General features: G+C 39.4%; 1 protein-coding gene across 1 annotated transcript in view; it reads left to right on the top strand.

Moving 5' to 3' along the window:
• KL (klotho) overlaps positions 1 to 26,517 on the top strand; it is a 48,693-nt gene that overhangs the window by 12,395 nt on the left and 9,781 nt on the right. Inside the window, exon 2 of the mRNA XM_057410422.1 lies at positions 21,568 to 22,078. Coding sequence (XP_057266405.1) covers positions 21,568 to 22,078 — 511 coding nt within the window. The remainder of the gene's footprint in view (positions 1 to 21,567; positions 22,079 to 26,517) is intronic.

The raw sequence follows: 26,517 nt of genomic DNA on the forward strand, positions 1-26,517 counted from the left end.
CAAGCAGCTGAAAATTTTTCTCTGAAGCACCTTATTCTGGAACTGCTCCAGTGATAATGAGACGGGTTGGACAACCTGACCCATTGCAGTGATTATTATAGTCTACTATTAATTCTACAAGTGTAAGGAAATACTACTTTCTCAGCCCCCTACATTAATTATTGACCCCACCACTGAATAATTCACTGTTGTTTTGTGCAGTAACGATGCATAGGTTTGGGAAGTACCATCCCAGAGCCTCAGTTTTATGTCTCAAAGCCTTTAAAGTCTATAGAGAGTACTTTCAGAAGACAGATAGACATGTAGATTATTGGAACTGTAGCATTTGGTGGTAGTTTGGATACAGGTAAATACCTTTTCTAGATGAAAAAAATTGTCTTCTTTTTTTGCTAACTATGAAATGGATGGATTAACTGAAGAGTAGCCTCTGAGATACGCAAGTAATTTTATTTATTAGCTTGTGTCCTCAAGGAGGACATGGAAGGAAAACCTGTACCCCTAATCAAGGGTGGATACAGCCAATACAGAAATGGTCTGTTCCAGTGTCAGTTGGCCACCAGTTCTTGAGCTCCACTTGATGATGCTAATAGGAGAGCTGTATGGGGATTAGAGCTTGCAGAGTCCCCACATTTACTTTTGTATATAGCATGAAAATAATTTGTATTGGAACTGGGTACAACTGGGACAGTCCTCAACCTGCAGGTTCTATCAGTAGAAAATTATATTTATCCAACAGCTGAAAAGATAATGTTAAACCACCTGGGGTTCATGCCCACCCCAAGTTATGGCTGTTAGTAGCAGGGCATTTTGCTAGTTTAAGTGAGGCTGTAGCATGGAAAATTGCTCCTGCTCCACAGTTTAGCAGCATCATTGCACTGTCTTCCAGGCAGTGTTTGCATCAACTCTGAGGCACAGTTTGGCATCTGTTTGGCCTCTCAATAGTTCGCTTTTCAGTAACCATTATGAAATGTGGTTTAGTGTAAAGCTGTTTCTCCTCAAGTGATTTGACAGCTTTCCCAGTGATCCCAGAGGGATGACCAGCTAGGACTTTTTCCCCAGCTCTGAGCCAGCTGTCCCCTGGGCTGGACAGGGTGTAGCTGTGTGTACTTTGGCTCTGCACAACAACTAGTGAGTGAAGACATGGACTGTCCTTGGCGGCCTGCAGGCCTTTGGTGTAGGGCCACATAATTTGAAGTGAGGAGCCAACAGCTCAAGTGTCATACAACAGTGCTGTATCAGGGCTGATGAGGGCACTCACGCTTGAGCTTATTTTAGACATGTTCAACAGAGACATCTGCCTTTGAGCTCGCCATCCTATGGTCCTTTTGCAGGTAATGGAGAGAAGTGTGTATAGTGTTTCTTATCCTGTGACAAAAAATGACAAGAACCAAACCAAACCAAACCAGTTTTGTCCCATTTTCTGTTTTGTCCAGAGACAAAACCTGTGGTGAGAAACTCAAAGACACTCAGACTTTTTGTAAACAGACTATGAGGGTAGGGAGAGGTGGGGTAGATATCAGAGGAGGGGGTACTGAAGGGCTAGTTCAAACATTGCGTTGAGGTACTTTGTGTTCCTGTGACTTCTCAGATGGTGGGCATACGCTCTGGTTCACATGCAAATTTTGCCCGAGTCTCACCTATTTCAGGCATGTGATATCTTCTGTGTATTGGTGGGGAGGGGAAATCATGTACGTCCTGCTGTCCTCTGTTTTTCCTGGGCACTGAGCTGCGTCTCCTGACACAGGGAAGCAGTTCGCCCTGCAAGGAGGGTCAGTAGCACCTGCTTGGTCCTGTAAAGCTGAAGCAAGCAAATAGCCATGGTGGCCATGTAAGATTTCTTGGGCATTGAGTAGCCACATCCTGTGGTTCTTTTGCCCTCCCTTTTGCCAGTCAGCTACTGCTGACCCACCATGACTGTTGATTGCTGAAAGCATTTTATGCCTTTTCCAAAAAAGTAAAGAGAGCAGTCTTTGGAAAATGTAATGTAAAACATCAAAAGAGTTAAAAGCTTTAAAATTAACACATTCTTTGCCTGCCTACTTGGAAGTGATATGCAAGCCATATGCTAGTTGCCAGTCTTCCTCTGTCTGGAAGCAAAAGATGTCTCTTTCCCATAAGGCCTCACTATTTTCTCCAAGGAATTTATCCACCCTCATTTCAATTTAAATAATACATTAGGTACTTAGTGACTACAATAAGCAGAAAATTTAAAATGTGCATTGTCTTAAAAAGAAAAAAAACTCATTATTTTAAAACAAAGCGCGAGATACCCTTCAATCACCTGAGGGAAAGTAACTGAAGGAAAGACATACTGCCCTCAGGTTGTGGGGAAGAAGGTAAGATTAAAAAGGATATACTTGCAAACCCAATTAATGCTTTTTATCTGATCTATCAAGAAAAACGATCATGTTGAGCACTGGGATTCATTGAGCACTGAGACAGGAAAGGTTAATGAGGATGAGGGTTAGTGCAATGGACACAAAATGCTAAGAATTTACAGTATCAAAGTCAAGCCAGACCCATCTGTGATAACTGATTATATAGAAAAACATAATCAATCTGTATTTTCAGTAGGACACTTGAAATGGTGGCACATGGAGAATGACCCTTTCAGTACAGGAGGAAGGGAATTTTCAGTAGTAGATAGGAAATTGCTAAAGCAAATACGACAAAAGATTCACTGCAAGTAGAAGCATCAGGCTGAAGGGCAGTTCCTAGCTGAACTTTTTAATGTATTTCAGCTCCCATGCTTTGGCACAGACTAGGATTGCAATAATTAGAGCATGAGCTAAACTTGGGGAAAGAGTGCCAGTGCAAAGGATAATCAGGATAATAAACAGATGAACAGAAAGACTCAAAATTTTTCTCCATAAAATGATAACTTGCTGATCACAGCATGACCATTAGATGCCAATATAATCCAGCTGTGACAAAGACACATTTGTTTCGAGTCTGTATCAGGTGATGTTTCCAGCAGAGATGAGGAATTACCTTACTAGAACATGGCTTATTTACTTCGGCAAGAACACTGTGAAAGGATATACTTTCTGTCTATAAATAGATCAATGGTAGATGCAGGTGGGGGAAATAATTAAGTCCAGGAAAAGTTTTGATACAAGAACTTCAGACTGAACAGGAATAAATTTAACCTGAAACTCAGAGAAAAATGGAAACCATTTGCGAAGTGTGGTTCTGTAGTAGTTTTGCAAAGAGAATAGTATGAACAAAATACCTAGCCAATATTAAAGTGAATCTGGATCAGGTTATAAATAGGATTGTGTCATATATATGCCCATAGCGGCAGAGGGTTGAACATGATACCCTTGAGGCTCTTAATTTTTCAATCCTGTTTTCCTAATCCCTGGCACAGAGTAGACACAAGATCATGAAGATGGTAATGACTTTTATTCAGTAAGGTATTGTTTGTATTTCTGTGGAAATTCTCTGAAGTCAGAGTTCTTCTTGCGCAGTAATATGACTCATCACCATCTTCTGGAATATTTTATCATTTAACATTTCCAGTATTTTCCTCAGAACATTTCATACTTTCATGTGAAATCCTTTGTTGGGTCCACAATGAAAATACAGCAGTTGATTAGTTATCATTATGCAGGAACTTAGGGAGATGTACAATTAGCAGGACTAACTCCTGGACTATGGTAGATCAGTCTTGTGGAAGACCTCTACTTTCAATGCCATCTTTCTCCCGCAGCACAGAGTAATCCCCGAAAGGGCAGATTATGGAGGCAGCACTCTGAGAGTAGCAATAGACTTCTCTTGCTTTATCTGTTAAGTAGATTTAATCAAACTGTGCTCTATCCTTTAAATTGGAAAGGACCAATTAAAGGGTGTGATTCTTCTCAGTTTACTTCAGATATTTGCATTGTACATGCTTACTTCTGAACTAATTAGATTACACTCCCCATGTGCTCAGTGGAGAGACTTTTAAGGTGCCGTTAATTCTGACCAATTTTGCTTAATTCTGACCAATTTTTACATTAGGCTAAAACAAATTGCAGTCTAGAATTTCCCATTTCTTTCCATGAAATATAGGAGAATCCTGGAGCAAACAGTTCAGTTCTCTTTACACAGCAGTTCATTAACTTTGCCATAGCAGGTTCTAGAAGTAGATTGTACCAGCAGACTAAAAAAGGGAGTAGGCAAACACGTGAACAGTGGGTCCATGAGCAGATGCTAAACAAAATAGGCAGGAATGCACTCCCTAGCATCCTCAGCAGAACAGTGTGGATGTCCAGGAAGCAGGATGCTGAATTTCAGAAAGTGACTGGACTTACTTGATCTCTTGAAATAGCACCTTGTCCTGTTGTTGCTGTCAGAGATGCTGCTGGGCTGGATGGATGGTTGATTGGACTGAGCAGGGCATCCCTTTTAGAATTGTAGAATCATAGAATGGTGACGGTTGGAAAGGACTTAAGATCATCAAGTTCCAGCCCTCCTGCCATGGGCAGGGATGGCTTAGACTAGACCATGTAACCCAAAGCCCTGTCCAACATGGCCTTGAGCAGTGCCAGGGATGGTGCATTCACAACTTCCTTGGGCAGCCTGTTCCAGTGCCTCACCACCCTTACAGTAAAGAAGTTCTTCCTTATATCCAATCTAAACTTCCCCTGTTTTAAGTTTTAACCCATTACCCCTTGTCCTGTCACTACAGTCCCTAGTGAAAAGTCCCTCCCCAGCATCCCTATAGGCCCCCTTCAGATACTGGAAGGCTGCTATGAGGTCTCCGTGCAGCCTTCTCTTCTCCAGGCTGAACAGCCCCAACTTTCTCAGCCTGTCTTCATACGGGAGGTGCTCCAGTCTCCTGATCATCCTTGTGGCCGTCCTCTGGACTTGTTCCAACAGTTCCATGTCCTTTTTATGCTGAGGACACCAGAACTGCACACAATACTCCAGGTGAGGTCTCACGAGAGCAGAGTAGAGGGGCAGGATCACCTCCTTCGACCTGCTGGTCACGCTCCTTTTGATGCAGCCCAGGATATGGTTGGCTTTCTGGGCTGTGAGCGCACACTGCTAGCTCATGTTCAGCTTCTTGTTGACCAAATGTCCTTATATTCTGTCTTTATATTCAGATGTCCTCATGTTCTGGACCCCGTATTACCAAACGTGCTTGGTTGCTCGTTCGCTAATAAACATAATAAATTCGCTAATAAATTTATTGTATCTAATATGCTTAAGTATGAACCATATCCTAATTGAACTTTTTTATGTTTCAAATTTTCATAAAAGCCCTACTTTTTCTTCAGTATTTCTTTCCAACATCTCTGCTTTCTTGCATCTCACGAGTAAGAGGGAAGCAGGTTTCGATTGCTATAGATGGAGCCTTATTTTTTTTTGCAAGTGCTCATTTCTACAGAGATTCCTTTTCTTCACATTAAGGCAGTAAGAACTTGCATATTTGTCTCATGCAGAGTATCTTAGCTTTCTATAAGAGCATTTAAGTATAAGATTGCTTCCAGTGGTAAAGTTCAGTTAATGTGATGTAATCTCTTCTACTTTCTTCTCTCCTGCCTTTCTTCCTCGCTTCCTGCCTTCTTCCCCTTGTCTCAGCAAAATGCCTGGCTCTTTAAGCCCTTCACACCCTGTTTCAGGCCCACAATTTGCTTTAAATTGATGTTTGGGCAACCATCTCATGACTGAACTACTGGATGCTCTGCTTCCTGATTGAACCCCAGTTCATGTAAATGGTGTAATCTGTGAATTTTGTAATATCTAAAGTGCCATCCTGATTTAATGTACCATGTCTTAAATCAGTTTTTCAGTATCCTTTGTACTACATACTTGCTGAAGGTTTTGATAAAAAATGCAAAGCTTTTCATGCTTTTGTAGTGTTAGGCTGTTTGAGCATGCATCTACAATAGCATTACAGTACAAATCAGGAGTGTGTATGCAGTGTGACTCTCCTAATTGCCTCCATTTGCTATATGTGGTCTGTAGCCTGAAGTGGTTTTGCAGTACCCAGCTGGATTGATTTTGGATTAAGGTAATCTGGAAACTGCTCTGCAGGAGCACACCTGGTATAATCCAGCTGCTAAACAGCTTCAGGTCCATGGGTTATTGTAGATATTTTGTCTTCAGCTCTACTGTTTGCTAAAGTAGATGTAGGTATTGCGGCTGGAAATTAAGTAGCTACATATAAATATATTAGGCACAGGGGTACACTTAATCTTCTTTTCCATCTAACGGGGGCAGAATATATGCCTGCTTACATGAGTTTGTGCTGGTCTGAAAATCAAAGACAATATTTTTAAAAAAATCAATCACTGGATTTATTGCTCTTTCTGTCCTCCTGCGTCTAAGCCTGAGATGTCTCAGATCAGCCTGTTGTCTAGGAGCGGGGCTGTAACAAACACTAAGCTAGTTTGCAAAGTGGCTCTGAGAACGTTCTGACAGATGTGTTCCTGGAAATCTGTTGGAAGTTCTTGCTATACCTGTATAGCTCTTTGGTAAATTACTTAGAAATGAAGCATCTCTTTGAACTCTTTACTTGGAACTGCCCTCCTTTAAAACAGACAATGTTTAAATGGTAGGCATCTGTCTTACTATTAAATAGCAACCTAATTGCTATTACTGTGTGTGGCCTCCTGACAAATGCTAACACACCTACCCTGATGTTAACTGTAAAGCAGGGCAGCATTACTTTCTGGCATTTATATAGCTGGATATAAGAGGATGAAATGATGCTGTTACAGGAAATATGTGAACTTGCATTCTGTTGTCCTAGTACATTTTGGTCTTCAAACTGGGATTTACCCCAGAATAAGTTTTCTTTAAATTATTGAAAACATTATAATACTTTGATATTGGATATTTATATATTACAGTGTGCTGGCAGAATTTCCAAAGAAATGGTTATACAGAAACAAATGCCAATCCCAGACATATTGCTTAAAAAGTATATCTGAAGATGTAAGTTAGCTGCTTTGTGAAGGCTTTAATTTGTCCTTATGTTTCTGTAGCTATATTTAAAATGGCCAAGGGAAAAATACAGGTTTTAGCTGTATCTGGAATCAGTAGGAGAAAGAAAAGAGATATATGGGCATTTCATTTTTTATATTTGTAGTCCAATAATGACTCTCACTCATGTATACAAATGTCTTGAAGTCATTGGCTTTATATTTTGTTCCAGAGCAATCTGAAGTTCAGTAATGCACTTTGAAATAGTAGACAAAAGCTAAATTCTGTTTCTCCTTGTGCTGATTCCTTCAACTCAGGCAGTATTTTTGTAAGGACTTCACTCTGCAGCAGTGTAAAGAAAACTCAGTATCAAACTTCCTGTCTTTTCTTCAAGAGACAACTATTTTGTCACAAAAGAAAATACAAGCAGAGAACTGGCAAGGAGCTGGTTAGGGAAACCTGAAACATGCAAAGTTATTCTTTTAAAAAATCACATGCTAGTCCTCCAGAAGTGCTCATTACACTCCCAAAGTCTAAACCTACCTGTGCCGAGTCGGTTTAATATTTGTCCAATTGACACAGTATTTATGAATACCTCAGTGTGTTAAAATTATGTTAATTTTGGTCAGAAGGTATCTGGTGCTGTGGCTATGAGAGCACAGAAGCTGAAGCAAGGATTGCTGAAAGAAGAGTAGTTAGTTAGTATTTGCAAGTGCATGTATTAACCAACACATCCCCTTTTGTGTGTGACTTAGACTAAATAGTTACCTTGACGACACTCTTTCTTTTGCTGTTTTATATTTTTTTTTTAGATTTTCTTCTTTTTTTTTTCTCTAAGGATTGGATAAAAGCTGCTTTAGATCTTTTACTGTGATTACTTTTCTTGATTACTGTGGATGAGATTGCAGTACGGTGATGTAGTAATCCCCCTGTTATATATTGCATTGTATAAAAATACAGGATATACTTTCAAAAATGAAACAACTGTAGCTGGCATTTTTATTCAACTTTACTAGCATTTAGCTTCCTAGCAATTGCATTAAAACATTTATTCAATATTATGTCAGCCAAACTAGTTGGATTTCTTGTATACAAGGAGGTGAAACCCAGTTTGATTTCTACAGATAATCAACAATATGAAGATTGTGTTTATAATGTAAGAATGTTATATTTAATTTGAAATGCTTTTGTTTGCTGCAGTTTTCTGTTCTACAAGATTCCAACTTTTATTTCAAATGGCACTTTTTATTATGTTTGCAAAGTACAAGAATAAAGCAGGAAAACTTTTATTTGTACACTTCTGAGTTAAGACTCATCTCTGTAGCAGAGCGATTTTATATCTCCCATTAAACATGCATTTAGAAACAGACATAAAGGGACTTACTCATACCTCCAAAGTGTATTTTCATGGTTTCAGCAGACTTTAGATGAGGTTCTAAATGTATTTTCCAAATCAGAGGAGATACAAATTGAATCCAGTTTAATCTGTGACTGCACTATAGACAAAAGCTTGTAGAAAAGACTGGATAAATACACATAAATCATCTTTGCCCCTGTAGAAATGCAATGATTCAAAATTTTTTTCCACCATAAAATTGGATGCTTCTTTTTTCTCTCCTTCTCTAGGCTGAAGTCATCACTCTGTTATTTGAGTCTTTAAAAATGTGGTACCCTGAGAGTTTCTCTTCCCCCAGTGAATCTCGCTTCCCCCATCTTTGGGTGCACTGGAATTTCTCTCTTCTCCTCTAGGTTCTGACTTGACCAGCGTACTTTATCTTCTTGGTGGCTCCTGCGGAATATGGCGATTCCTCAAAATAAAGGTGTCTGATGACAATCTGCCTCCTCCAGTGACTGTGTTCCCCCTAATGCGATGTGTCTTTTGCTAAGTAACTGGTTTTAATTCTTCCTACAGCTTTTTTTCATAGCCTAACATCATGAAAGCAATAACATTAAGGAAGAATTATGGCTAGTAATAACTACTGTATTAATTAAAACTTGTTAGACTTACGGTCTTTTGCTGTTGCAAAGTTGTCTGATGCCTCAGACAACTGAGGCATCAAGACCACTAAGTTATGAATTACTCAGTTCTACTTGTTTTGTCCATCGTGACTGCTGAGTCAAGATAAAGTTCATATGCATCCTGTAGTTTGGTATTACTGTAGTAGCAATACTGTATTTCCTGGGCTATAATCCCCTTTGTCAGTAGTCTGCAGGTTGTGAGCTATCACTCCTGAACCTAGCAATAATGTAGTGAATCCTCTTGTGGTTTGTATGGAGCAGGACCAAGCAGTCATTCTTCTTGGAGCTGTTAGCTCTTTCTTGCCTGGTATGGCCTCTTGATAACATGTATAGGTCTGAGGGTAGTCCACATAGTTCTTTCTTCTAGGATATAGGCATTCCTCAGCTTGCTCAGCACTTAGTACTTTGTGCAAATTATGAAGTATAGAAGTGTAAGTAGGATTACAGCTATAGGATGCAGAGCCAGGTTCAAAATTCCTGCAGCTGAAGGGGACAACACAACAGGGATTCCCATCAAGAATGACACAGTGTCTTCTCTACTGCTGTTTGTGAGCAGTTTGTTTGCTGTTGCAGTGCACTGTGATCATTGCTTTTGTGGCTTGTTTTACAACCAGCTAGACTTCAGATGTTACATCTGAATGCTTTATTATCTGCAAGAATCACACAAAAGCTGATCCAAAAGTTAACTGGATTAAAGTTAATTTAGTATGTAGTTTCAGTGATTTTTGAAACTTGAGCAGTACTTGTAAAGGTGTGTAATTGAAATCACACCCTTCAGTCAGTGCTATTGCATGCACACAAACCAGAACATTTAATGCAGCTTGTAGAGAATGAGATAGTTTGTAGTGATCTCTTTATATTGGGTATACATGCAAACGCAGCTGGATCTCATATAAACAGCTGCAGACTGATTAAAAAAAGAGGAATTCCATATTCACATCTGGTCAAATTGTAATCTAATGAGTTGTCTAAAGATTGAAAACTGGCACCTTTACTTTTATATTGCTTATCCCAATTAACTGCTTTTTGCATCCATCTAGAGGGGTGGCTGGAACTTTCCGTCTTATTCCATAGGTCATTGTCACTGATGCACAGCTATGATTTCAGAATGATTAAATTTAATAGCCAGGCTTATAGCAGAGTAAACTCAGGTTATTATGTGAGTGTCTGAGCTACATTTGGGCATGAGTAATCCAAACGTTTGGTTTATAAAAGAATCTTTGTAAAGATCACCTCAAGGAAGAGCCCTGAATTCTGAGTTACTTTTGACTATCTTATAGCACAGAGCTCTGATCCAGTGTTTTTGTTTTGGCTTTGCTTAAGGATGCTCAGCTTTGCCCTGTGTACACACGCCGGAGTCTTGTTACGTTAGTGTCTATCTGACAGCTTGAAGTTTTTGCAGTCATTAAACAATATCGCTAACATCACAACTGTCATTATTTTTGTTTGATCCTCACTGATTTGGGGTGCTGTGGTGTATGATCTGCCATAACTTGTCATATATTGGTTGCATTTAGACTGACTAAATTTCTAATTCGTATGCTGACTATGTAGGACCAAATGCCTCCATATTACTCACTGGTGGCCTTCCACTGCTGCAGACTGCTTCTAGTTCTTTTGCTGTTGCTGCCCAATGGCTGTCACTTCTTACAGAGGAGCTCACACTGGGAAAAGCTATCCACCACTGCAATCATACAGAAATAATCTGAAGCTATTTGGTGGGTGGCACCCAGTCACACCACCACTACTGTGGTGTTCTCATACCTCTGATTGTTATTACCTTGTAGTGATATGCCTGAGCATTGCAGCAGTTATTGTTTTGCTGTGAGATTGATAAAGAGCCAGTCAATTTATATTTGCAACCATGAAGTTGGTATCTTTGGGTACTGAAAAGGGAGAGGGTCTGGTTTATGCAGTGGAAATGTTTACTGTGGTACACATTAAATAATTCTGTGCTGATTGTTTAATGTTTTCTCCCAGAGGGGGCTGCCTTTTCATTGTTTTAGACTCTTCAAAGTGACTTTTCTTGTGAACAAATTCAATGAGATCCTCATGCTGTGCTCCGGGGACTACTTCTTGTGGTTCGTTCTTCTGCTGAGCCCACACTGCTGTATTGATACTCTTAAATATGCTGAGCTTGGTAATTATGCCTTTCACTCACTGTGCAATTTCTGAGTCACCATGTCAAGTCTCCTAGGAGCACCACATGCCCCTTTTTGTACAGTAAACTGACTGACTTTCCTTGGTTTTGTGATAATATGGTCTCTACTGCTTGTAATAAAGTACAAATAAAGTGGCCAGGTTGGAACAGCATCCTTGGCATGGTTGCCTATGACAGACATTTTTGAATGCTGAAGAGGTCAGGTATTGTCCTGTCTCCATTACCGTTGCTGCACCTTCTTTAACAACTCAGTTAAAGACTTAATCATATCCATGTAGACATGGATATAACATCCTGGGGAAAAATAAACAAACTCAGAAGAGATCTGACCTTGCACAGGCTTGTAGAGCAAGGAGCTTCCTATTAATTTTGCTAGCTGTTGATAGGATGATTAGTCTACGAAATATTTTTCTCTTTCCTGTACCACTTGACCTGTTCATCAGTTCACTTAGAATTGTGCTCTCAAAGTTATGGCTTACACTTGTTTAATTAACTTTTCAACTCTGTTTGAGACTGGGTCTACATTAATACATCTCCTGTTCATGACATTACATGGATTTGATCAGCTTTTGGTAATTTTTTCCCATGTTTGGATTATATGAATATTGCATCAAGCTGGAGCACACTGAAATCCTTGGGTAGTAGGCGCATGTAAAATGGTATTGCTGCCCTGTAAATGTTGGGGGGAATTCTTCCCACCCTTTCCCAGATAATGAGATCACAAAGACAGCATATGCTAAGTCCGTTCCGCCAGGCTGTAGCATTTCTGCTGTCACCGGTGTGGTTTATGGTATAACAGAATTCATTGCTCAAAAATCTACTACCCAGTAAATCCTGCAGTCTGCTTTTATGATAGACCAGATTGTAGCATCAGAAGTGCCTGATCTTCATGCAGTTATTTGTTGCTCCACTAAGCTTTTCTTTGTGGTTTGGGGATATTTTTACTGCTTCTGGACTCATAAACACTTCGGCATGAATACTCCTGCAGTCTAATTTCTTTTGGGACCATGGCTGGGGAAACACCTCTACCCATTCATCTCTAAATGAACTTCTGGAATTTTTAGGGCAGCACATTCCCATATCTCAGGAATAATTTCTGACAGCCAGTCTGTCAAGTTGTTCCCAACTCTACAAACATGGATTTGCCAAATCTGGTATTAGTTGATGTTCTGGTAATGATGGTATGTCAGGGATTTCTTCCTTTCTTTCTCCTGGGAGAGTCTTACCATTAAGTTGCACACAAAATGTTCCGGAACATCTCCAGGAGCAGATCCGTGCTTCAGTTGGGTCAATCCAGTGTGCCCAGGACAGGATTCAAGGTTAATTTTTAACACCAGAGCTTTGGGCTTTTCTGGATGCTTTAAATGCAGGGATAGTAGTGATGAGTAGCCTGGGTCCTATATTCTATCATTTTCAGCCCAAATTGTAGGTCGTCTTCAACATCTTTCCAAGCTGGGTTGATGGGTTAGCTAGTTAGATTAGACCCAACAAGCTGAAATTTTTTGTCACTTCCTAGTCTGTTGTGTGCACATATTGATGATGGGCTTTACTCCTTACGTTTACCTCTACCTCTTGCTAAGAAAATTTTTCTTTCTAACACACTTCTATTTCATTGGCCTTTTCTGTTTGTTTAGCTTCTGCCAACTTCTCTGAGACTTTCCAAAGCAATTCTCTTCATATTTCCACTAAACCACCAGAAATATATTCTTTCTCCCTGTGAAACACCTTTATTAGCAAGCAGTTCCACTGTGTGTAGAATAAGCATTTCCAAGTGATACATTGAGGGCATGAATATGCATGAATGAGTATTTTGCTTCCCTGTCTGCATCTACAAGAAAAACAGGTAATGCATCAAACAGAGAAAAATGCTTGACATTAGTCCCCTCTTCCAGAGTCTTTACCCTTAAAGGTATTGAAAATGTTTGCTTTTATAGATATTTAACCAAGAATAGTTTAATAGTTTCTTTTTTCTTTTTCTTTTTCTTTTTTTTTTTTTTTTTAACTGATGTACTTAAAGAGTATATATGTTACTGTGGTTATCCTCTTCACTATGACTTCTGAGAGGTGTCTTCTCTTTTGACTTCTGCCATAACACAGGGCAGAGTCATGAGTTATGGTGCTTCTTGTTTCTGGAGCTCTGCTCTTGAAGTTTGAGAGCTTCCTGCAGGCAGTCCTATACTTCTTCCTCAGCTGTTTTTTTCCTCTCCGCCCAGTTTGTACAAACCTTCTGGAAACCAAAGGTTGAGCCATAATGGATGCCTTCTCCTCACTAGTATTATTACAAATACTGCCTTTTCCAGTTTTTTAGCATCCATTTACTCTCAGTGCTCTGACTGGGTATTATTTTATCCGTATTATATAGTCTACACATATATTTGATATATCCGTTTTATATGAGTTTTATATGTGTAACTGTTTTGCTCACTAGTGTTTCTAGCACCTCAGTGCTTTCTCTCCAACTAGAGTATGGCTTAAAGTCCATTAATGTTCTGTTTGGGTTTTGGTCTAATGATGTGTTCAGTTGCCTCCATTGCCATCATTCCTATCCAGGGTTCCTCCAAAGTCAAGGTGATTTTTTCATCACCTTCTTTCAGCACATTTCATTATCAATAATGATCATTATCAACACTTGTAAAGTGGTGTTACTGTCTTGGTTTGTGCTGTTCACTACAGCTTGTGAAGTTCTGTGTGCTTGGTTTTGTGGATTACAATTAAGTTCCCTATGCCTTTTTCCCTTGTATCTTTTTTGTTGTTTATTTCGTGTACTTGAATGCAGCGAGATTGGAGCCTGACCTGTCTTCGAAGAGGTTCATGTTCAGGTAGAGGGCTTTGCAGGTCAGTCTCAGTTCTGAAGCTTTTATATGTTTATGTAGCTCCAGTACACCCACAACAATTTTTATAGCAATGAATGTATCTTGGTCTTCCCCTAAATACCGCCTGAGCATTGTGTCTCTTTTTCCAATCAGTCTGGTCTTTTATCAAGGACTGTTTTAGCTCCCTTCAGTACTGCATGACTGTGTCTAAGCTTTAAATCACTCAGACTGCTCTGTCCTTTTATCTTCTTTTTTGTACTCTGTTTAAGATTCTCTCATATCTTTAATATCCACATGGGTCACAACATTCCTTGAACTATTTTTGTGCAGTTCCGTAATTAATCTTTTCTGTCAGAGGTAACGGAAAATAATTAAACACATCAAGTATCTCAGAAGCACTTGTTGTCAGAAATAAAGCTATTTTTATCTTGTCTCCCACTGCTTCTCAAAGTCAAACACTGCTTAATTCTTTTCCAGGTGACCTTTGTATTTTCAGAGACTGCTAGGCTTCAGGAGACTTCAGACTGCTTTCCCATCCCACTCATCTCTTGGTGCTTTAGTTTACTTGGACAGGATGTTGACTGCAGTGGTTGTGCCAGCCTGCCTGTATGGTGGGTGGAGGGGAACAGGCACTTTTCATCTCACTCTTGCCTGGGTGTTAAAAGTGGCTTGAGTGAACTGTGGCCTGGAAGCTTTCCCCTCTGCTGTGCATGTGAATTACTCAGATGCAGGTGGTGACAAGAATCAGGTGAGATGATTGGCCCCCTCAAGGTGTGCCTGTGTTTGCACAGCCTTTGATGGTGATGGTGGGATTTGCTGCCTTCCCTCTGGCTGCCATGCCACAGGGCACCTGCTGGGCAAGTGGCCTTTCAAGGTAGGGTGAGTCTGAAGAGAGGCTTAACTCAGGGCTTGTGCCATTACATCTAGGCTTCCTGTACTTCAGAGGAGAGGTTTCCTACAGCAGGCACCTGACAGGATGAGATCAAAGGGGTTTTGGTTTCCTTCTGTCACACTGCAGTCACTCTATGTTTCTCTGCTGCATATCTATCTGTGATAATGCTCACTTATTCTTATGCATACAGTATGTGCTATAGTGCTACAGTACAAGCCTTCCCAGGCTTTCATCTGCTATAAAATTCAAAATCAAAGTGCAAAAATAACTCTTATCTGCTTCCTTATCTTTTGGGGTTTTGTTTATTTGTTTGTTTGGTTTTTCCTTTTGCTAATGTTTCTGGAGTACTTTCAGTGCATCTTGATGCCTGTGACTTAGCTTCATGCTTTCTGGTTACCTTCTCCTTTTTATTTTCATGGTTGCAAAGCTCCTGTGTTTTGCCTATGATGGGGAGAAACTGTTTTAGCTGGCTGCTAAAGTATTTAATGCCATCTTCCGTGCTTTTTCTGTAGAGGTGAGTATGATACCAGAGGCATTGTGCTGGAGTTCATACAATGCTCTACAACGTAAGGTACCTGGTTTATTTTTTTTTCTTCTGTGCATAATCTCTTCCCACTCCTTAAAATAGGAATCGTACTGCTTCCTGCCTTACATATGGCGGGCATAAATTCATTCACATTCGTGATGCATCAGCATGTTAAAATGAAAGCACAGTGTGAAGGGCAGTGTCTAAATAGTATTGAGAAAGGAACTGGAACAAATCTGTGTAGTTAGTTGTGTTTTCTATACTTAAAGCTATAATTATAGCACATTTTCTATTAAGTGGCTATAGACTGAAAAAAGTTCACTTAGCATTCTGTGTACAATTTCAGACCTAATTCTGGCCCCAGGTTGTTGAGATTGGTCAAAAATACCAAATTTTTTGAATTGATCATTTGTGGTAATAAATAAAAAATAAAACTTGAAAAATACATCTTTGGGAAGGAATTACAGAGGAAAAATTAAGTTACTACATGACTACATGACTAACAATATCTGTAGGAAAGTCCTGTGCTTTTTGCATGAAGCTATTGCCTTCAAGTTTTGAAATATGGGGAAAGCCTGAGCAATTTACAGCTGTTACTCAGTATTAAGAATACAATTTGTTTGTGAAAGCGAACATTTGCCCAAAGACTGTGGGGGTAGAACCTACTTGACTTTGGATCTAGGGGTGAAATATTACATAAAATGTAACATCCTTTGTTGTAGTTTTTGATTAAAATATTGGTTTTGATTAAAATATTGCTTTTGATGATATGGGGAAAAACACATTATATTTTTCCCTTCTTGGTACAAGGCACATTCTGATACTAGACTTTCTCATGTCATTCCAATAGCTATATCCATTTCAGAGGGGCTCTTGTTGTAGGACTGAATAATGACATTTCTATTGGAGGTACATCGGCCTGGTTTCTGGTAATCAGAAGCCTTTGCACATCTTTTCCAATTAACTCTTCGTATTGCTAAATGACTTTCAGTAACATTTTCCTATTCAGTTTCATTAACACGCAAGTAGAGAGTTAATACAGGATAGTTCATCTGAGCAGAGAGCAGGGTATTTGTGCAGTTTATTTGTGAAATGAATGGTATTATTATTGGTTCAGAAAACACAACTTAAAACTGAGACAACTTGTTCTAGAGGAATGAACACAAATTATGGAATAATGATGTGCCCAATTATAATTCTTGATGTGCTCTTGTGAAGGTCATGCATCATGATAGATACAAGTACTGAGAACTTGGAAAATTATACATATCAGTGCTAGACGCAGGAAGATCTTAATGATTTTGGTCAGGAATTTGGAGGAGTAGTCAGGCAAACAAGTATCTGTGTATTACTAAATTGACTTGGACTATGTCTTGGACTATGGTAGGTCTGTCCTGCATTAGAGTAGGACATGACTGTGTCAGATTCTGAAGCTTGTTTGCCTGTGTTGAATCATTTCTGCTATTACTACAAAGTACTGCAAGACTTTGTAGAACTAGCCTGTGCTATGGCATTGCAGGAGGCTTTTCTGCCTTCATCAAGGGTCAATTTTGGCATTACTGACTGATTCATGCAGGCATCTCTTAAAGGCTAATCAAACATGACCAAATCAGTTTCATGAGTTGAGTATAGGTAGACTGCTGTCCAAATAGGTATATTGGGTGGGAAAGTCAGGGGAAGAAGAACTTGAACTGGGACTTTGTCAGAGCCTGAAACATGAATTAAGTACAGACATACAAATGAGCTGAGATAAGGACAAGCTACATCTTGAGACTTCTTTTCATTTTTACGGTGATATAAAACTTCATTATTTTCTTAGCAATGAAAGCATTTTAAGGGTAAGTACTGTTTAAAAGCTTTCCTGACAGTCTGCTCCTGAAGAATAGACACTAGTAAGCACAGACAGCACCCATCCTAATACACAGTTTTCCCAGTACCAGCTTTTCTCAAGTCTCAGCAGGTTCAAGTATCCCCCCAGGTAGTAGCAGGTAGTATCCCCCCCAAAGTGTCAGTCAGGTGTTTGATATCTAACAAAATGTGCTTCTCTCTGAATACAAATAATAATGACAAGACTACCCAAATTCAGCAGTCTGCAGACCAGCACACAAGTTTTAGCAGTTCTGCTCATAATACATAGGTGACTGCACAACCCTTTGTAGAGGCAGTTTGTAACCAGCCTTTTTCACTAGTGTTTTTTAGCCATGTGATCTGTCAGCACTGCACGCCTGTTTGAGCTGACCAGGAACAAACTAAGACCCGTCAGCACCTCGTAAAACCAGGGACATGGAGTTACTGCTGTGTGTCAGTAAGTTACTGAACTGTGGATTGCCATGATCTTAATCCTAGTCAGCTGTGAACTAAAATTAGGTACCAATAAGTAAGTCACTTGGATAAGGAAGTAAAATTTCAGATAAATATAAAGGAACTGATGGTAGGTTGGTTCCTGCTTGTTTTCTCTGCACATGATCGGGGGTGCTAAATGCCAGTTATAGATAATAGACATCTGGATGGTTTCAGTTGTCCCAGCAGAAATATGGTGTCATTTGAGCTACCCTAGGATATTCTGCCTATCCTCCAGTTGGTTTTCCAGAAGACCAAGGTCTCCCATTGGGTCCTGAATCATGTCTGCCAGCCTCATTCAGGTAAGACATCTTAAAAAGGTCTAGGCACCTACATTAAATCCTACCACGAATCCATACAGTTATTGGGATGTAGGTAGTGGTCCTGCTGGGTGCAGTGGTATGGCTGCTGTACTGTACTGGGGAATCACTCACTCTACTCCATTGAGTAGGTTGACTTGGACTGGGATACTGTTAGCTTGGTGTAAGTAGTGCCGTGTGAGACTTCATAGGCTGTTTAGGACATCTTCATTGAAACAGCAGATGGGGCCTATGCCTGCATCTTTCTGGAATGGCAACTAGATGCCTGTGTTCAGGTGGCTGAGTGGACCCTGAGATCTCCATTGCCTTTAGGGGGAGTTTGGGCATCTAGTTCACATACGGACAGCGAAATATTAGGTGTCTTCTGCTCAAAATGAGGGCCACCCTAGGAGTGGGATTCCTTTGCCTGAAGATGGGTATAGGTGCAAAGTATCATTTGACACATTCTGTCATATGCCAGCTGTTCCTGTGGAGTTGCGAGATGCAACTTAGCATTTATGAGAGACTGACAGCTTTCTGAAACTGGCTGGAATTAGGGCCAGAATACTCTGAAGTCTCTAAAACTGCATTAGACTCCTAATTCTAGGCAAATTAATTCTGTCCTAGATTTATATAGACTCTCTGTTCTGTCTGGCTTTTTCCAGCTTTATTTCTATGTGGTTTTGAACTATTTCATTAATCTATGTCCACAGAGCCTGAGGACTTCGATGCACTATTTTCTATGGTTAGTTGTTTTTTTTTAATGGAAATGATACAATTCCCCTTCATGCACACTCCATAGGGTTTCTTCTTGCCTGCTTTCATCTGTCTGTAGAATGTGTCTTGTCTTAACTGGGTAGCAGGTTTTGTCTATGATTAGTGGAGAGAGATGGACTCCCAAAGAGTGACTTACCCTGCATATCTTAGATATCTTTTCATTTTCTATAGAGGCAGATGAGATAACTTGCTTAGAAAATAAAGTCGGGTGAAAAAATCCCACATTGCTACATTTCATACTTTTTCATTGCAGAGAGGGAGTAAACAGTACCTCCTTATCTGTGTGGAGGGATAACCTGTGGGACACCCTTCCTCCTTTCCTCATGGTAGAACCAAAATTTATGAAAATGCTGGAAGATCTCTCTCCATTGATAGGAATAGGGACATCTGAGAATTATGGGGCAAGTCCTCCGCAGTCCTTGCTGTACAAGTGGGCAGCATACTTGGAAGTGCAGATGACAGAGAAGAAATTGTGTTCTTGAGCATGGTGATGTCTACATTTTAGACACGAAATGAGTCAGGTCCAAGAGAGAAAGAATATATGGCACCTTTATGAGGGAAGATTTGGATGTGCAGTGGGTTGCAGATGGTGGCATATTTGTTCCCAGTGGTACTTTCAAAATCATAGTTGAAGAGTTGGGTGTGTAGCATTTTGTCATGATACGTAATGGCTTTTATTCTTTCATCAGGCTAATGGAGCTTCAGTGTGAAGTAAAAATTGAGCCTGTGCTTAGGTCAGATCTCATTTTTGATGTTGGACTTTGAAATAATTTGTATATTAATTTCTCATTAGCATTAAAAACCATTGTATTAATATACACAGATGGTAGGACTGCCTCACATTTATGTGAGCTATTGATGTGTTATAAATGAGGGCATGTACACTGAAATTTGCAACTGAGAGCTTGATTTAGGTACAAGCACGTAAGTGTGTACTGTGATTCACAGTCTCCAGGATTGTTCTGTTTGGGTTTTTGTTACCACTCTAAAAGGGCATGGTTCTAGTCTCCTCTAGAGCCAGTGTCAGATCTGCACAGATGTTTTATATATCCTATGATGACTCAAAGGCAGCATCTTTCTGTATGGGGACTGCTGAGCTGAGCCTTGATTATTGATCTTAACTTTGGTTGTCCTTTGCTTCCAATTGCTTTTCTCCCAGCAGTGAGAATTCAAATTCTCCAAGAACACTAGAATGATAGAATTCATTATTTTTTGCAGGGTAATTAACAGTGTCTGTGGAAAAAAAAAAATTGTTAATAATTTTAACTGCATAATGTTCTTAGTAATGCTGGCAACTGGAAATCATTGTGGTTCAAAGCTTGACTGGTAAGAGTGTATGAAAAGAAAACTGTGAACAGCATCTATCAATAAATTGATGATAAAATTTGCCAACATACCAACTGCATGGAGTGGAGTTACACAGCTTTCTGTATCCTTCCAGGGAGGGCTAAAAATGTGTGTGACATTTTGATTAGTAATCTGTCATATATATTCATCACACCTGTGACTTTGTATGGCAAGAATATAGGTTCGTGTCATCATAGCACAAATGAACAAACATTAACTGATAAGTCTCAAAATACAGATGTAAACTGGGAATAGTTACTAGGTAGGCTTTTTTCTAATGAATAGATCTCATATATTTTACCATTTTATCAATGACCTGGAAAAAGGCATGACGATTTCTACTGAAGTGTTGATGACAAAAAGATGGGATCTTGATTCATAGAGAAGTCAAAATTCTTTGATAAGCTAGGTGCAAAGAAAAAGCATGGTTTATATGGTGAAGGGCTTTAGAGATAGGGTAGTTGAGATGAGCATATGCTTCACAGGGTGATGCTATGGCTACATAAGCAGAAATAATGTATTAAATTGTCTCTGGTTTTACTGCTGGCAAGACTACCAGTGGCATATTATGTCCAATTCTGCTTCTACAATGTAAGACAGATGATAAGAAATTGGAAGAAAATCAAAGGAGAGCAGTGAGAATGGTTAGTGAGCTTGAAGATAATGCCTGAATATAATGCAAGGCTCCTGGAACTTAATCTATTTAGCTTTCAAAGAGAACATCAGGAGACTGTTTCAACTGACTGCAAGACCATGGGAAAGAAATTTGGTAGAAAAGTTCTCACAGTAACAGATAAAATTATACCAAGACAAGTGGTTGAAATCTGGTGCTAGAGGTAAATAGGAAGTTTTAATAAAACAAATTAAATTGAATTATTGGAATAATTTTTCAGGAGGTATGGTAAGTTGTTTTTCATCAGACTTTTTTAAATCCAGATTGGTAGTTTTTCAGTTACTGTGTGTTCTGGTGGAAAGAGAAATAATTTCAAGGGTGATTTTTGTCTTGTATTGTGGGATCTGGGCAGTTCTTAAGAACAGACCTTCCTCCTTTATATATCTCTGAAACAACAGATAAAGTGATATTCCTATAATGAAAATGTACTTTCAAACATATTCAGTTATAAAAGTATCTTCATTTTTATAAATACTGGAAGTATGTCTGAACTCAAAAGGTAATAAAAGGTGCCTAGCTAAAAATTTGTTCAGTGCCTGGAATAGTATCTTATGGAAAACTGAGATGCTGTTTTCCCTGACTAACTAGTCCCTGGCTAGTGATTTGTAGTTGATACAGGGTATTAATATGGTATTAAAGAAAATTTTATTTAGGAGTTGTAAACTGCTGATAAATGAATACGGCTGAGCCCTCAAATGCTCATATGTATGTTGTTACTATGTGACATGAAGTCAGTGCTTGAAAGTAATTGTGTTACTTAAAGTGGAATTTCAGGTGCATTAATTACAGTCTTTCTTTTCAACAGGCCCATGCTAAAGTTTGGCATCTCTACAATGACCATTTTCGTCCAACTCAAAGAGGAAAAGTGTCCATTTCCCTTAGCTCCCACTGGATAAAACCTCAACGTATGACTGAAAAAAACATAAAAGAATGTCAAAAATCCCTCGATTTTGTGCTTGGCTGGTTTGCCAAGCCCATATTTATTGATGGTGACTATCCAGAGAGCATGAGGAGCAACCTCTCATCTCTGTTGCCTGAATTCAGTGAGGTTGAGAAGAAGTATGTCAAGGGAACAGCAGACTTTTTTGCTCTTTCATTTGGAGCTACCCTGAGTTTCCAGCTATTGGACTCCCACATGAAATTCCAGCAGTTGGAATCAATAAGCCTGAGGCAGCTCCTTTACTGGATAAGCAGTGAATATAACAACCCCAAAATATTCATTGTGGAGAACAGCTGGTTTGTTTCTGGTAGCACCAAGAGAGATGATGCCAAGTATATTTACTATCTCAAAAAGTTCATTATGGAAACTTTAAAAGGTATTGTATTAATACTGAGGTTGTATTAATATGTGCTTGACAGACTCATAATGCAAAATAGTCTACAGAGACATGTTGAAGAACCAGGCTGAAAACTAATTTTAGTCTTTAACATTCATCTTGGCACTTATGAAATGAGACTCCAAATCCCTTTTCTGGGTTTATTATTTTCAGCTTTTGAAGACCCTTAATATCTGCAGATAGCATTTGGTGAGCTTGATGCTGCTGTCTTTGAAGTCAGTGGGAAAATTTCTTCTGTCTTTGGTGGGAGGAAGTGCAAAACGTGAACTGTACTCTCAGTGGACTTACGGAAATTTACTGTGCTGTTTATTAATAGTTGTTTTCTATCATTTAGATGTATGAACATATGTACAAAATCTAAGACTGTATATATGGGAAGGTAAATACTATGCAATAGGAGTTCCTCTGAGAAACACAGAGGGATGAAAGAATACATTTCTAAATGAAAAATTGGAACCTTTTCATCCTGCATCTCAGTGTTGCCCTTGCACAGGTTTTACATGGGACATCAATGGCAAAAATCTGAATTTTAAGAATTTTCAGTTTCAGTTTTCATCTGAATTTTCAGTTTAAGAACTGAACATTTGAGGTTATGTAATCTACATTATTTAAATTGTTAACCTATTATTTTTTTTTCCAAAAGGTAAAAGAAATATGCTGCCTCGTATGAGAGTTATTTTCTGTTTTCCCATTTTCTTGTGGCAAAACAGATTTTTTCAATCCTAGTAGTCACCTGTAAGTTGTGGGGTTACCATTTCCACTTTCATTGTCTTTTAATTTCTTAATTTACAATTTAATAATGTATTTACTTGTCTATAGTTTACTGTCTGATTTAAAAAACAGTATTACTGTAGCTGTTAGCTCAGATGAGAAAGCCATTGTTGCATTGCCATTTTTATACAGGGGATAAGCAAAAATGGGTCTCATTTTATTCTCAGTACTCATGAAGATGCAGAGGATTCCCACATCTGTTTCATCTACTATTCCAGAAACCTAATTATTGCAAATAAATTAAATTCCCATCCAGAATGGAAACAATAAAATGCAAACCAGTTACTAACACTTGCAAGTATAGTATTACTAGTTTGGATGAAGTCAGATGAAGGGCTCATTTTCACAGAGGAGTGATATTCCTGTCACCCCTATTTCTGTTTAGTTTATAAATTGCTGGACATATAGATGTTCCTTTTAATCACAGCTGGCTAGAAATAGTCTCAATTTGCAGTGTTTCTTTCCTTTTAATGTGCCATTCAGTAAATAATAATAATAACAGCAACAACAATGCAGTTATTAATATGTACTAGTTAATATGACAAGTTTTGTCATACTAACTTAATACCAGCACTTGGCTAAACATTTTATGGAAAGAAAAGGAAAACAGCAGAGGCAGACTGGATCAGCAGAAGGGACTTTGGCATCATTATGATGGAAATTATTGCAATTAAATCTTCTGCTGCTAGAATGTGCAAAATTCAGTATAAATACCAAAGTTTCCTATGCGTTATCTGGGGGAATTCAGTTGAGGAAGATCCACAAAAGGCATCATGTTGGCTGTGAGCAATCTTGTTGGACAACATTAAAGGCCAAAGACAAAGGCACCTGTTTTCTCTCTCAAAGATTTAGGATACATCTAATATAATAAATAAACACTGTAAACAGTGTAATAAAACACTTTAATGTAGAGATTCGTGAGCTATTTACCATGAGATTCACTCCAGCAGTCTAGGGACAGTAAAATGACACTGGAGCTATAACAGAAACAAGGATAATTAATTTAGATCCAGGGTCACACAAAACTGCTTATGTCTATTTCTATGTTAACAAGCAAGTGCAACCCTATTGGACTAAGCCTGTTGATTAGAAAGAGCTGGTGTGGAGGGTCTGGTGTCCACACTGTGTGCATTCCTGAAGACTGTTCCTAGTTTAATTTCACCTGAAAGGAACTGAGAGCATGTATCCTGAGACCACTCTGTGATATGAACCAAAGTGTGATGAGGGAGATCTGCTCAGTATGCTCCTGACGTCAGTTGAAGTGCTGATGTCTGTTCTCACACTGCATGCTGTAGACAAGCTCTGTGGCTCTGGGAAAGGGTCTTTTTATTTGGGATTCACAGCCCTATATTCTTTTACTGTTTACAATATTTTTATATTTATTTATTTATTTATTTTGGTCCCAAATATCATTTAGGGTTGAATAGAGTAATTACAGCTGTAATATAATGTAGTTACATGTTAATTAGAGTTAGAATAGAATAGAATCGTAGAGTAGTTAGGATTGGAAAGGACCTTAAGATCATCCAGTTCCAACCCCGCTGCCATGGGCAGGGACACCTCACACTAAACCATGTCACCCAAGGCTCTGTCCAACCTGGACTTGAACACTGCCAGGGATGGAGCATTCACAGCTTCCCTTGGCAACCCATTCCAGTGCCTCACCACCCTCACAGTAAAGAACTTCTTCCTTATATCAGATCTAAACTTCCCCTGTTTTAAGGTTGAACCCGTTACCCCCTGTCCTATCACTACAGTCCCTAATGCAGACTCCCTCTCCAGCATCCTTGTAGGCCCCTTCAGAGACTGGAAGGCTGCTATGAGGTCTCCACGCAGCCTTCTCTTCTGCAGGCTGAACAGCCCCAACTTTCTCAGCCTGTCTTCATATGGGAGGTGCTCCAGTCCCCTGATCATCCTCGTGGCCTCCTCTGGACTTGTTCCAACACTTCCACATCCTTTTTATGTTGAGGACACCAGAACTGCACACAATACTCCAGGTGAGGTCTCACGAGAGCAGAGTAGAGGGGCAGGATCACCTCCTTCGACCTGCTGGTCACGCTCCTTTTGATGCAGCCCAGGATACGGTTGGCTTTCTAGGATGCAAGCGCACACTGAAGCCAGCTCATGTTCATTTTCTCATCAACCAAAAGTTGATCGTTTGATGGAGATTGGTTGGTATCTAACCTCTTACTCTAGGGTGATATTCACTTCCCTGCTCTGTCTTTGGTGCAACAAATAGATTGTTCCTTGTAAAGTGGAGCATGTTGACCAGGAGAGCTCTGTGCTGTTGACTAGCCAAGCCATTAGGTCATTATCTAGGGATTTAACAGGTCTGAATTCAGAGTCTCAGGGAGAATGGGAACATCCAGGCCCCTGACAGATTGTGACTGAGCTGTTCTTGGGTATGTCCAAAGGCAAAATGTAGATCCCTGCACACCTTCTGCATAGAAACAGGGGCTGAGGGCTTCGCACACCTCACCTTCATGCCTTGTGGTTGAACAGCAGCTGAACAGAAGGTTTTAAGGATCTATATTTGATGCTTATGGGTCTGCCATATTTCCTTGGACTGTTTCTATCCTAGTGAGCTAAACAGCATGTGAGCTGAGCTGCTGTTTAATTTTTAACCCAGTTCTGGCCTGCTTAGTGGAACATTTCTTCATATGATGTGGGGGATTGCTCAGGTCAGGTGTTACTTTCAGTAGGTCTTATGTTTAAGGCCACTCAGAAGTGGTTTCAGAAGCAAGGACACTTTAGGTTTCAGTCAGCCAGTGTTGTGCACCACAGACATAAAAAAAGAGCAGAGAGAGAAAAAGGAAAAAGAAAGAGAAAAAAAAGACAATAATTTTCATTGTGGTTTGGTGGCGTTTTTTGTTTGTTTTCCCTTTTGAGATACTGGTTTGGAAACTTCCAGACTTGTTCAAACTTACAAAAAATTTCCATGTTGCTTCTTTCATAGGTGATACTTACAAGTTAATACATTTTTAAAGAAGGCTTTGAGGAGAATTTTTATGAGGCACTCAAGAAGTGTGGGAGTGCTGTATGATGACTTATAGAAGGGGTGAGATGCTGTTCAAAGAGAAAGGCTCACTGAGACGGGTTCACAAAGTGGACCTGTATTGGCTGTTACTTTACTCTGCTGGCATAGCAGATGTCATCATGGATGCATGCAGAGGTTAAAAAAATATTGGCATCTTCCAAACATAAAAGAATGGTGCCTTTAGGTGGAGAAATACTCCACTTCCTTAAGACATTTTCTCATGACCTGCGATAAATACTGGGCCGAACTCATTGCTTACTTAACTGCAGTTCATTTAATTGATTCAAACAGGGTTGCAATCAAGAAACCATGTGGTCCTTCATAACTGATTGTAATGAGGTACATTAATAAAAACCAGGAAATTAGTATCTTGATATTCTGGTTGCCTGAAAAATCACTCTTTCAGTGTTACTAGAATGGCAAATATGTTCAGCGAGTACCCAGTTTGGGTTGACAGACGATGGTGAGTAATAAAGATAAACTCTATTGGCTACAGAGCCAAACTGGAGTTCAAAAGAACATTTAAGATTGCACTTAAATGCATTGCTGAATTAGGGTGGATCTAATTATGTAATTAAAATAAGCATGCTCCTTTGCGTTTTCCTGAAGC

The sequence above is a fragment of the Pezoporus wallicus genome, unplaced genomic scaffold (assembly GCF_028554395.1).
Source record: "Pezoporus wallicus isolate ANWC-B61680 ecotype Strahan unplaced genomic scaffold, APGP_CSIRO_Pwel_v1 contig_1876, whole genome shotgun sequence".
Lineage (NCBI taxonomy): Eukaryota > Metazoa > Chordata > Aves > Psittaciformes > Psittacidae > Pezoporus > Pezoporus wallicus.